Source organism: Planococcus citri, chromosome 4 (assembly GCF_950023065.1).
Source record: "Planococcus citri chromosome 4, ihPlaCitr1.1, whole genome shotgun sequence".
Taxonomy (NCBI): domain Eukaryota; kingdom Metazoa; phylum Arthropoda; class Insecta; order Hemiptera; family Pseudococcidae; genus Planococcus; species Planococcus citri.
In genome coordinates, this window is record NC_088680.1 from 3514627 (window position 1) to 3528595 (window position 13969).

At 34.7% G+C, this 13969-nt stretch overlaps 1 protein-coding gene across 3 annotated transcripts in view; it reads left to right on the forward strand.

Moving 5' to 3' along the window:
* Positions 1-9309, forward strand: part of LOC135845929 (forkhead box protein C2-like) — a 29397-nt gene extending 20088 nt beyond the window's left edge. For all 3 annotated transcript variants that reach the window (XM_065364805.1, XM_065364804.1, XM_065364803.1), the window contains exons 2-5: positions 7541-7897; positions 8196-8426; positions 8537-8680; positions 8794-9309. In XM_065364805.1, the coding sequence (XP_065220877.1) occupies positions 7622-7897; positions 8196-8426; positions 8537-8680; positions 8794-9156 (1014 nt within the window). In that variant the 5' untranslated portion in view covers positions 7541-7621 and the 3' untranslated portion in view covers positions 9157-9309. The remainder of the gene's footprint in view (positions 1-7540; positions 7898-8195; positions 8427-8536; positions 8681-8793) is intronic.
* Positions 9310-13969: the final 4660 nt, after the last annotated feature.

Genomic DNA, 13969 nt, shown 5'->3' on the forward strand with positions numbered 1-13969 from the left:
CGAATCACCCTATACCTGCCTATAAAGCTATTAAGAGCAGCCTATACCGGCCGTGTATCTTACGAGTACTTTAGTTATTTGTACTTTGACCTTGATGATCATTTTGAAAATTTAAAATCCTTTTCGATTTGTTTGAATGTTTATTCAGCGGCTTGCGCTAACCAACACGATACGCGTAGTGTCGGTTCGATTGTCGGTTGTTGTATAGGTATGTAGCATTGGCTACATTATTCAAACTTTACAGTATTATGGTGGCGATGGCGAGGAAAAGCCTACGCTTTTGGGTACTGGGTGTTTCGCAACTTCGTATAATTGCTGTAGTACATACAATGTATGTTGTACATTATGTAGATTACTCGGTTTGAATGGAAGTGTATAAAAAATAGAGATACCCAAACTCGTCAATATTGAGCAATGATCAGCTTTCGATTGTTGCATGTGTAGGCATAGGGTGTTTGAAAATTTTGCAAACGGAATTTTTTTTTATCTGATGACTCGTTGCAATGGACTGGAATTTGAAAAAAAAAAAATTTTGAATTTTTTCAACAACTTTTTGCACCTGGAATTTTTGAACAGGGTGTACAGTCTCTCAGAGGAATGATTCATCTTGATTGTTTCTGGTTTTCCAGACCAATTTTTTTAGATTTTTACATGGATATAGGTCATTCTACGCCAAATCGGCGGATTTTAGCACGAGGGGTCTTCGATTTTTTTCAAAATCAGATCATGTTTAGAGGCCATCGAACGATGAAGGAATGACGCAGACCGGACATTTTTTCGATTTTTTTGGCGGAGCTGTGGCGCTTCACTTGCAAAATCATTGCCAGAGAAAGTGTATTTCTCATAATCACTGACAAATTAGGAGAGAGAGGATTTTTTCACATGCCCGTCTACATATTTGTGAAATATTTTAAAAACGCAAAAATATTCCATTTTTTAGGTTTCTGCGGTGAAAATTATAGTATACGAAAAATGGAATTTCTCGTCAATTCGTTGACAAATTGGGGGGGGGGGTAAATTTTTTTCAAATGTTCGTCTACACATTGGTAAAATATCTCAAAAATGCAAAAATTTTCATTTTTTAGGTTTTCGATGGTATTTTTGCAATTAGTGCCAAACTTGTTTTCTCGAAAATGAAAAAAAAAGGCCAGTCCAATTTTTTGATATGTTACTCTACATAAAAAGGACTAAAACTGAGAATTTTTTCAGACTTAAAATGATTCCAATAATAAATTCAGGATCCCAAAAAACCCATATTTTGATCCCTCACACAAAAATTTCCAAAATTTTGAGTTTAGTCCCCCTCCCTCTGTCCCTCAGGGGTCAATATTGCAAATGTTTGAAAAACGATGTCAAAATGAATTCGGGAGCCCAAAAAATCTACATTTACAATTTTTGATACTTCACCTGAAATCTCCAAAATGTTGAGTTTTGCCCTTTTCTTCCCTCTCCCTGGGGTCAATATTGCGAATTTTTGAGAAATGATACCAGAAATGAATTCGGGAGGCCAAAAAACCTACACATTGATATGTCACACGAAAATTTCCAGAATTTTGAATTTTCCCCCCTCCCCTGGGGTCAATATTGCGAATTTTTGAAAAACGATCTCAGAAATGGATTTGAGAGCCCAAAAAACCTACATTTTGATACGTCACATGAAAATTTCCAAAATTATGAGTCCCCCCCCCCCCTCCCCCTGGGGTTAGTATTGCGAATTTTTGAAAAATGATACCAGAAATGAATTCGGGAGCCCAAAAAACCTACACTTCGATACGTCACACGCAAATTTACAAAATTTTGAGTTTTACCCCCTCCCTGGGGTGGTGGGATTGAGGTCTGGAATCAAGATTTTGTCAAAAATGAAATCAGCATCTTCGAAAACCCTCGTATACCAACTTTTTAGCGTGCTAGAAATTCTGAGGGACCACTGTGATCGTGGTTATGCTTGAATTATAAGTTTTTAAATCCATTTTTTTAGATTTTTGAGAGTGGCAACACTGATTTTGACGACATCATTCGTCGATTACCTAAAGCTCTTTACGATTACCCTCTCAAAGTGTACTACAATTTGAGAAAAAAATTCTAAATTCTAACACCCCCCCTCCCAAAAAAAAACACCACAGCTCTGCCGAAAAAAAATGTCCGGTTTGAGTCATTTGTCATTGTTTGATGACCTCTGAACACGATCTGATTTTGAAAAAAAATCGAAAACCCCCTCATGCTAAAATCCGCCGATTTGGCATGGAATGACACACATGGTTACGCTGTAGATCTGTCTAAAATTTTCAAGGCTCAAAGTTGTGGAAACATTTTTTAAATTTTCGATCTTGAGTTTTTTTTTTTTTGACTTTCACGAATTTAATTTCTTGTCAAACCTGTGAAAACCTGGAGAAATCTTGTTGGATTCTTTGAATTCTGTTGAACTGTTGAATTTTTTTTTTTGACTTTACTTAGTGAATTTCTAAAAAATCTTGCTTTTTTTCTTTCTAGCAAAAATTTTTGTTCCAGCAAAATGGCTGTTGTTTCGCTTTTTTGCCAAAAAATTTCAAAAATCATCATTTGTTTCTAATATTTTACAGAAAGTTTTGCTTTTTACAAAAATTGTTCGAGTCTTAAATTTTTACTGCAAAAGACACCCACTTTTTGGCAAAATTGCCGAATTGCTATGAAGCCATGCCTTTGGCTAGAATTTTTGTCTTAGTATTGTTTTCTGCCAAAAGTAGCTAAAAATCTCGTCTTTTGTCTAACATTGCCAAGAAAGTCACATTTGCAAAAAATAGATAACAAAAAGTCTCACCCCATTTCAAAAATGTGTTCTATTGTGTCGCTTTTTTTCCCCCAAAAAATCACTAAAATGCCCTTGATTTTGCTGAAATTGTCTAGTTTTGCTTTTTTTTGCCCCGAATTGATGAAAAAATCTTGATTTTTTTCAATCTAACAGCTGCAAAATCAACTTTTTCGAAAAAGATTGTGAAAAAGTCTTTTTTTTTGACACTAATTGTCAAAAAGTTCTGCTTTTTGCTAAAATTTTTCAAGTGTGTATCAAATTTCATTTTTAGATTTCAATTTGAAAAAGAAAAATTCTGTTTTTTTGGTAGTGATTTTTTTTCTGCATTGAAATGTATTGCCCAATGCCCATCTTTTGTGACTTTTTTGGTTACATTTTGATCACTATTTCAAGCTTTTTTGATTACTGAAGTTCTTTTTTTCTTAAAAAAAAAAAAAAAAAGTACAAGCCTGGTTTTTAACTAAAAATTTTCAGTAGCGTCACTTTTTTACTAAAAGTTACCTATTTTTTTTTTTTTTCAATCGGCCAAATATCTTACCTGTTCCTCACAAAAATTGTCAAAGCGGCCTGACTTCCGATAAAATGGCCAAAGTTGTACTTTTGTGCCAGAAAATTCCGCTTTTCACCTTCTTTTACCGAGAATTCCCAACTAATCTCACTTTTCTTTGAATAGAAATTGCCAAATTTCGCTTTCATTTGCAAAAAATTACTAAAAAGCTCCATCTTTGCTGAAATTGTCAAAGTCTTGATTTCAAACAAGCAAAAGGTTTCATATTCTGTAAATGTTTTCAAAAAAGCTCGTTTTCATTAAAAATTGCGCCAAATTTTCACTTTTTGGGAAAACTTTTCTGGCCAAAAATTGGAATAAGTATTAATTTTTTACCAGTGATTGCCAAAGTTTTTTTTAGAACATATTTTTTTTATGTAATAAACTGATTCCGATTTCATTGTGATTTTTTTCTGTCGTTGAAATATTTTACTCGCGTCTTGCACCTTTTTTGACTACCTACTTTTTGGATAGTTTTTTCGAACTGTTTTTGGTTACAAAAAATTGTCAGGGTCTCGTTTTTGACTGTTTCGAGTGTCAAAAGACCCATTTTTGGACATGATTCTCGTTAAATTCCACCTCAAGATTGCCAGTTTTGCTTTTTCAATTTCCCAAATAGTCCGGCATATGACAATAGGAGTAATTGCACCCCCCCCCCGCCGATCCTCCAGGACAACTTTTTTCTTAAAGGGGACGTCCGAAGGAATATTTTAAAGCAAATTTGCCAAAAAAAAAGCTGGCCTTACTTACAAAATGGCGGCCATTTTGATTGACAGGTTGGCCGAAATCGCAGATTTTGCGTTTCAACATAGGACGTGCACGAAATTTTTCAAACTTTACAAAGGTAGATCAAAAGATCATGCAAAAATTTATCACCTGTCAAAATTTCAAGTGCTTAGTGCGTTTTTTGATTTTTGGTGAATTTTTGAAAATCGAATTTAGGCCAAAAATGAGGGAAAAAATCAAAATTTCACCAAATTTGACCAAGAAAGCTGAAATTTGGGATATACCCTATTCTCGACATGCCAAATCGATTGGAAACGGTTTCAACCAATTTTAAGCAGTTCTGGAGCCTCCAGCAGATTGTTGAAACTCGAAATTCCCACCAAATTCCAACAAATTTGAGTTGTAAAGCTAAAATTTATTCTAAAAACTAATTTCAATACGCTACGAAGTACTGTAGGTGAATTTCAAGTCGTTTTGGATCCTCCAGCGACTTTTTGAAAATTCCTGAAGCCTCCAGCAGATTTTTGAAACTTTAATTTTTCACAAAATTTCATCAAATGGAGATGGAAAGCCGAAATTTACTCTACACTCCAATTTTAACACCCTCTGAAGACGACTTCAGGTGGGTTCAAGTCATTTTAGGGCCTCCAGCGACTTTTTTAAAAATTACTGGAGCCTCCAGTAGATTTTTGAAACTTGAAATTTCCCCAAAATATCATCAAACTAAGATGGAGAGTCGAAATTCGTTCTGCAAACTAATTTCAATACGCTACGAAGTTGACTGCTGGTGAATTTCAAGTCGTTTCGGAGCCTCCAGCAACTTGTATGACGTTTTTTTGTAAAATTGAAGTTTCCTGAAAGTAGCTGGAAGCTTCAAAGCCATTTGAAACCACCATGTAGTCTGCGAAGTGAATTTCAGCTTGCCAACTCCATTTGATAAATTAATGTTGGGTAAATTTCAAGTTTCAAAAATCTACTGGAGGCTCCAGTAATTTTTAAAAATGTCGCTGGAGGCCCTAAAATGACTTGAACCCACCTAAAGTCGTCTTCAGAGGGTGTTAAAATTGGAGTGTAGAGTAAATTTCAGCTTTCCATCTCCATTTGATGAAATTTTGTGAAAATTTAAAGTTTCAAAAATCTGCTGGAGGCTTTAGGAATTTTCAAAAAGTCGCTGTAGGATTCAAAACGACTTGAAATTCACCTGCAGTACTGCGTAGCGTATTGAAATTAGTTTTTAGAATAAATTTTAGCTTTACTACTCCAATTTGATGGAATTTTGTGGGAATTTCGAGTTTCAAAAATCTGCTGGAGGCTCCAGAACTGCTCAAAATTGGTTGAAAGCGTTTCCAATCGCATTAATTTATCAAATGGAGTTGGCAAGCTGAAATTCACTTCGCAGACTACATGGTGGTTTCAAATGGCTTTGAAGCTGCCAGCTGCTTTCAGGAAACTTCAATTTTACAAAAAAACGTCATACAAGTTGCTGGAGGCTCCGAAACGACTTGAAATTCACCAGCAGTCAACTTCGTAGCGTATTGAAATTAGTTTGCAGAACGAATTTCGACTCTCCATCTTAGTTTGATGATATTTTGGGGAAATTTCAAGTTTCAAAAATCTACTGGAGGCTCCAGTAATTTTTAAAAAAGTCGCTGGAGGCCCTAAAATGACTTGAACCCACCTAAAGTCGTCTTCAGAGGATGTTAAAATGGGAGTGTAGAGTAAATTTCAGCTTTCCATCTCGATTTGATGAAATTTTGTGAAAAATTAAAGTTTCAAAAATCTGCTGGAGGCTTCAAGAATTTTCAAAAAGTCGCTGGAGGATCCAAAACGACTTGAAATTCACCTACAGTACTTCGTAGCGTATTGAAATTAGTTTTTAGAATAAATTTTAGCTTTACAGCTCCAATTTGATGGAATTTGGTGGGAATTACGAGTTTCAGAAATCTGCTGGAGGCTCCAGAACAGCTCAAAATTGGTTGAAACCGTTTCCAATCGATTTGGCATGTCGAAAATAGGGTATATCCCAAATTTCAGCTTTCTTGTTCAATTTGGTGAAATTTTGATTTTTTCCCTCATTTTTGGCCTAAATTCGATTTTCAAAAATTCACCAAAAATCAAAAAACGCACTTCAGCACTTGAAATTTTGACAGGTGATAAATTTTTGCATGATCTTTCGATCTACTTTTGTAAAGTTTGAAAAAGTTCGTGCAAGTCCTATGTTAAAACGCAAAATCTGCGATTTCGGCTGACCTGTCAATCAAAATGGCTGCCATTTTGTAAGTAAGTCCAACTTTTTTTTTGGCAAGTGTGCTTTAAAATGTTTCTTAGGACGTCCCCTTTAAGAAAAAAGTGTTCTCGGATGATCGGCGGTGGGGTGGGGGGGGGGGGGGGGGGTGCAATTACTCCTATTGTCATATGCCGGACTAAAATTAACATTTGTTCGCGCAATCTTTCATTTATTTCATGTTTCCTGGGTTTCTTTGAAAATGGAAATATTTCAAACTGAAGAATTTCGGTTTGAATAAATTTAAAACTATTTTTCCATCATATTTAACCCCCTCCCTCCTTCCCTCCCTCTTCTATTCGAGTGCGGCTTAGTGTTTGAAAGGTCCATGAAAAATTCAAAAAATTGGCAACGTTGATTTGCGACTTCAGAATCTTTCTGATCAACTGCCCAATGCCCATTGTCGATGTTGAAGGGTGAAATAATTCAATAATGAAATTGTTGACCTTCGTGGGGTTCTAAAGTTCATTCAGTTACGCAGGGATTTCAAAGTTCGGCAAAATGTGGGGCGATTTCTCAACTAAGTGAATCAGATTCGGTGCAATTTCATTTTCCGTTCAATTTCAGTAAACGTGTAAACTGCGACGTACCTCGCTGTATTTTTTTCAAATTTTTTTTTCGCTCGAAGCAAATCGTAAAAAAAATTTCCCTCTGTTCGTAGAAATTTTTTCGAAAGCTGGTAATATGTACTTATAATGTCGCGTGGTAAAATGATTTTCGAACCGTACTGTATATAGATAGGTTTTAGGTACCTACAAATAAATAATAAACCGTGCATAAATTTGCGTACCATATATACCTACGTACGTATAGCTGGCGGCAATAAACAGCAGTTGGGCGAAAACCAAATATACCTACTTCAAACATATAAAACACATACCGAAACGGGAATACTCGTAATTTTTTTTTTAGTTGTTTTAACACCTTTCATTAGGTAGGTAAATGATCATCGCGTTTTCTCGTGCTGTCTCCATCTCTCTATCTATCTATCTATCTATCTATCTCTCTGATACCTTACGAATAAAATTGACCCGATCGGGCTTCTTTTTTTTCTCGCGATTTTATTCTTATATAACACTGTTCGAAGAGATCATAATTCCACGTGGTAATGTTTACCTTATTTTATTCTACTATCGTATGTTTCGTGTTCGATGTTTCATATATTAACTGGTTCGGATTTTTTGCTCTGTTACAGATTATGAAAAAATAATAAAATTCGGACACGACGTCGACCCAAAGAGTAGTGCGAATAAATATAAGAAAAATATAAATTATAATGCATTCGTGCAGAAAACGTTGCAATTCGGATCAATGCGGTGTGGCTGTTTTCGACGGAAGATCGTACCCTGCTCAGCCTCCTTTATCGTTAATCGACGATTTAACCGTCAGAGAATTAACCAGGGTGGCTATGTTACCTACTTCGCAACAATTGGCTGCTTTATCGTTGCCTCTTTTGTATCAACAACAATACGAGTTATTTCAGTTGATCAGAAACTCGTCCTATCTGCAGCAATCTATTAATTTACATCATGCCAAACAAAAATATCAAAATGTAAGTACCTACACACCTACAGTGCTGTTTGAGTCATTTTTTATCGTAAGGTGCTCGATAGGTGTATTTAACCCTTAGATGAGGGGAAAAGGGGAACTGAATGGGTAGTTTTTGGATGTCTTACGTAGGAAAATTGAAAAAAATGTTGAAATGGGTGATTTTTTTGACCAATAAATTTACGAACTGCTTGTAAATTGTACTCAAACCTACCTTCGAGCACCTAAGATATGTTTAGAGTTAATTTTCAGCAAGTGTAGTTGTTCTAATATCGATTTGTGCGTTTTATTCGCTGTTTCAGAATTTATTAGATTTTCAAAACTGCGAATCGTCGAGCACTCGCAACGAAAAACCACCCTATTCTTATATAGCGCTGATCGCGATGGCTATAACATCGTCGCCTAATCAAAAACTAACGCTGAGTGGCATTTACAAATACATTTCCGATAAATTTCCTTATTACCGCCAGAATAGGCAAGGATGGCAGAATTCCATAAGGCATAATTTAAGTCTGAACGATTGTTTCATAAAAGTACGTATATACTTGAATTTTCATAGTATATCTCGATCTCGAGCAATTAAAAGATGCGGGAAAGGAAAATTTTACTAATTTGTCTGCGGTATTTGCTTATTGTGTTGTAGGTGCCACGTGATAAATCTTGTGATGGAGAAGGCGGAGGTAAAGGCAGTTATTGGACTTTGGATCCGGTCGCGGCGTCGGAAATGTTCGAAAGAGGCAATTACAGAAGACGAAGGATTCGTAGAAATCGAAGTAACTCTAGTCAGGTGTGTTCTGATTACCTATTTTCGCTCGATTTTGTTCTTCTCGAGATCGTCGAACGCCAAATTTGGAATTTTTACATTTTTTTTAACTCGTTTATTTATTTTTTTTTTTGCAGGTGAAAGAATTGGATAATAAACCCGAAGCTTTCGACATATCAAAAATGTTAGACTTAAGTCGTAAATCGAATACCATCGATACGGATAGATCGTCTCCGGAATCACCCAACACGCCAGATCTTTATCATAATAATAATAAATCTATGTTTCAAGAAAACGATTCGACTTCGATGATGACGACGACGACGACGACGATGATGATGGAAACCGACAGCAACAAGGTTTACACGTCGAATGGAAATAAATTAGCGTTCACTATTGAAAATTTGATTAAAAAACGAGTCGAAAGTGGAGAAGTTTCGTTAATAAAAGCTACTAAAACACTCCCGGATACCATTATCAAATCCGCGACTAATTTATAACGTATATATTTTGAACGACGATGTTTGTACCTACATTTTATTTTTGATTTGATTTTTTTTTCCATTGTAACTCTCATTTTTTCTCCTTTTTTTCTCGTTCTCATTTTTTTTTTTTTTTTTACTTTATAAAATGAATAAAGTTTTTGAAATATGGGTTTGTGATTTTTGCAGGGGGTTTGTCGAGATGTCTGTATTTGTTTTTTTGATTCTATATGTAGAGTCAGTGATCAGTATCAAGATGTCTCGACAGTCCTGCTTTACTTAATTTTCACTCGATGTGTCCTCCTAATGTGTTGAGTTGTGTTTTTTTGCAAAAATTGCCAAATGGTTGTTTTTTAAGAAAACCGAAATCGAGTAAAAACTTAATTTGTTGCCAATTGCTGAAAAGTTTTTTTTTTTGCCAAAATTGAAAACTCCTAACAAAGTTTTCCTTGCAATAATTGTAAGATTTCCATAAATCCTGTTTTTTTTTTTTTTTTTTTTTGCCAAAACAGACAAGTCGGGTAAATGAAAAAGGATGACCTTTTGATGATTTTTGGGTAACCAAATTTTCACTTTTGGACGATCTTTTTTTAAAAATTGGATTTTTCACTTTTTCAGAGTTTTTGGTGATTTTTCTTACGATTTTGCTTTGACCATTTATTCTTTACTTATTGTAATTTTGTACAATTTTTTTTGTAACTGGGCATTTTTGCGATATTTTGCTGAATTTGTACCATGTTTTATCCATTCTCAGCCAATTTAAACAATTTTTGTGGCATTTAACTGAATTTGCAAGCAATTTTAGCGACGTTTTGCCCAACTACACTAATTTTTCAACAATTTAAGGTAACTAGCTTTTTGCTAGAATTCCAAGAAAGTTCGAGTTCCACTTATTTGTAATTGATTCAAAAAAAGTCCTACATTGTTGTAAAAATTGCAAAAAAAAAATCCAAGTAGATACTGCTCATAAAATGGGGTCTAATTTCAGTCAAATTACGAAAAAAGCTTCGCCTCATGCGAAAAAATGTCCTATTTTGTTTTTTGTTGTTAAAATGGCAAACTACTAAGTCACAAAAATTGCTGAACATTTTGCTTTTTTGACTACCAAATTTGTAAGGATGCCCAGCTTTATGCCAACATTCTGTAAAATGACCAATTTTTGGCAAAAATTGCCAAGAAAAAGACCTATTTTATGTCTAAGTGCCAAAAAAGTCGTACTTCGTCGCAAAAGTTTGATAAAACCTTCTTGTTTTGTTTTGTTTTTTTTTTTTTTGAAAAAATTACAAAAAGAAGTATTCATCTTTTGCCAGAATTAAAAAGTGTGCTTTTCTGCTAAAACTGCAAAAAATTTGTCTTCGTCCAAAATTAAACAGAGGTTCAATTTTTTCCACTTATTTGTAAAAAGTATCAAGAATGTGCTGTTTGATTCCTAAAGAGATGTCAAAAATTCGTAAAATACAAAAAAAGGTCCATCATTATAATCCGCCATGTGACAATAGGAGTAATTGCACCCCCCCCCCACCGATCCTCCGGGACAACTTTTTTCTTAAAGGGGACATCCTAAGGAACATTTTAAAGCAAACTTGCCCAAAAAAAAGTTGACCTTACTTACAAAATGGCGGCCATTTTGATTGACAGGTTGACCGAAATCGCAGATTTTGCGTTTCAACATAGGACTTGCACGAAATTTTTCAAACTTTACAAAGGTAGATCGAAAGATCATGCAAAAATTTATCGCCTGTCAAAATTTCAAGTGCTAAAGTGCGTTTTTTGATTTTTGGTGAATTTTTAAAAATCGAATTTAGGCCAAAAATGAGAAAAAAAATCAAAATTTCACCAACTTGACCAAGAAAGCTGAAATTTGAGATATACCCTATTTTCGACATGCCAAATCGATTGGAAACGGGTTCAACCCGTTTTGAGTAGTTCTGGAGCCTCCAGCAGATTTTTGAAACTCGAAATATCCAAAAAATTCCATCAAATTCCATCAAATTGGAGTTGTAAAGCTGAAATTTATTCTAAAAACTAACTTCAATTCGCTACGAAGTACTGCAGGTGAATTTAAAAGTGGTTTTGGAGCCTCCAGCGACTTTTTGAAAATTCCTGAAGCCTCCAGCAGATTTTTGAAATTTTAAATTTTCACAAAATTTCATTAAATGGAGATGGAAAGCTGAAATTTACTCTATACTACAATTTTAACACCCTCTGAAGACGACTTCAGGTGGGTTCAAGTCATTTTAGAGCCTCCAGCGAAATTTTTGAAAATTACTGGAGACTCCAGTAGATTTTTGAAACTTGAAATTTCCCAAAAATTTCATCAAACTGAGATGGGGAGTCGAAACTCATTCTGCAAACTAAATTTAACACCCTCTGAAGACAACTTTAGGCGAGTTCAAGTCATTTTAGAGCCTCCAGCGACATTTTTGAAAATTACTGGAGCCTCCAGCAGATTTTTGAAACTCGAAATATCCAAAAAATTCCATCAAATTGGAGTTGTAAAGCTGAAATTTATTCTAAAAACTAATTTCAATTCGCTACGAAGTACTGCAGGTGAATTTAAAAGTGGTTTTGGAGCCTCCAGCGACTTTTTGAAAATTCCTGAAGCCTCCAGCAGATTTTTGAAATTTTAAATTTTCACAAAATTTCATTAAATGGAGATGGAAAGCTGAAATTTACTATATACTACAATTTTAACACCCTCTGAAGACGACTTCAGGTGGGTTCAAGTCATTTTAGAGCCTCCAGCGAAATTTTTGAAAATTACTGGAGACTCCAGTAGATTTTTGAAACTTGAAATTTCCCAAAAATTTCATCAAACTGAGATGGGGAGTCGAAACTCATTCTGCAAACTAATTTTAACACCCTCTGAAGACGACTTTAGGTGAGTTCAAGTCATTTTAGAGCCTCCAGCGACATTTTTGAAAATTACTGGAGCCTCCAGCAGATTTAATTTTTACAAAATTTCATCAAATGGAGATGGAAAGTCGAAATTCATTGTGCAAACTAATTTTAACACCCTCTGAAGACGACTTCAGGTGTGTTCAAGTCATTTTACAGCCCCCAGCGACTTTTTTGAAAATTACTGGAGACTCCAGTAGATTTTTGAAACTTGAAATTTCCCCAAAATTTCATCAAATTGAGATGGAGAGTCGAAATTCATTCTGCAAACTAATTTCAATACGCTACGAAGTTGACTGCTGGTGGATTTCAAGTCGTTTTGGAGCCTCCAGCGACTTTTCGAAAAGGTTGTATGGCGTTTTTTTGGAAAATTGAAATTTCCTAAAAGTATCTGGAAGCTTCAAAACTATCTGAAACCACCATGTAGCCTGCGAAGTAAATTTCAGCTCGCCAACTCCATTTGATAAATTAATATTGGAAAAATTTAAAGTTTCAAAAATCTACTGGAGGCTCCAGTAATTTTCAAAAAAGTCGCTGGAGGCTCTAAAATGACTTGAACACGCCTGACGTCGTCTTCAGAAAGTGTTAAAATCAGTTTGCACAATAAATTTCGACTCTCCATCTCCATTTGATGAAATTTTGTAAAAATTTAAAGTTTCAAAAATATGCTGGAGGCTCCAGTAATTTTCAAAAATGTCGCTGGAGGCTCTAAAAGCTTTACAACTCCACTTTGATGGAATTTTGTGGACTTTTAGAGTTTCAAAAATCTGCTGGAGGCTCCAGAACTGCTCAAAACGGGTTGAAATCGTTTCCAATCGATTTGGCATGTCGAGAATAGGGAATATCCCAAATTTCAGCTTTCTTGGTCAATTTGATGAAATTTTGATTTTTCCCCTCATCTTTGGCCTGAATTCGATTTTCAAAAATTCACCAAAAATCGAAAAACGCACTTTAGCACTTGAAATTTTGACAATGGCCGCCATTTTGTAAGTAAGGTCAACTTTTTTTTGGGCAAGTTTGCTTTAAAATGTTCCTCAGGATGTCCCCTTTAAGAAAAAAGTTGTCCCGGAGGATCGGCGGGGGAGGGGATGCAATTACTCCTATTGTCATATGCCGGACTATTACTCGTAGTAAAAATTAAGAAGTGTTTTTTCTGCCAAAATTGCAAAAAAGTTTTGTTTTTTGCCAAAAATGCAAAGAGGCCCAGCAATTTCCACCTTCTTACAAAAATTGTGCAATTTGAGCTACATACAACATTGTTGTCAAAATGGCAAAATACCCTACTTTGTTACTGAAATAGCAAAATATCCGTTTTTTTTTTTTTTTTGCTAACAAGTTTTGTTTCTGTTTTATTCAAATTTCAAAGAACGTGTCTAATATATTGCAAAAGAAATCTAATTTTAAAGAGGTTTAGTTTTCTGGAAAAATTGCTCAGGAAGTGTATTTTTTTTTTGACCAAAGTTGCAAAAAAAGTCCAACCAAAGGTTTCGTTTTATTCCAAAACTACAAAGGTCAAATACCCTGCTTTTAAGGCAGCAAGTTTTTTTTGTAGTGTCAAAATTTGCAGAAATCTTTTCTGTCAAAATTCTAAGTAACGTGCCAAAATTTGCAAACAGATTTAAAATTGGTGTCTTTTTTAATCAAAATTGCAAAAAAAAAAAATTTTTGGCAAAATTGCAATGAGGCCCAGCTTTTTACCAAAATTGCAAAAAGGGCCTTGTATGTATTTTGCTAAAAAAAAAGTTCTATCCTGTTTTTAATCATTTCGCTAAAATCATTTCAAAAGCTTTAAAATTTTTTTCATTTTATTTATTTTTTATTCTTCGAAAATAACAAAACATCTTGGGTTGGCCCCAAGTTTTAGAAAGTTATTTTTCATTTTTTCAAAATTTCTCAAAGGTTAGGTTTTCTTCTAGAATTGGGAACATAGATT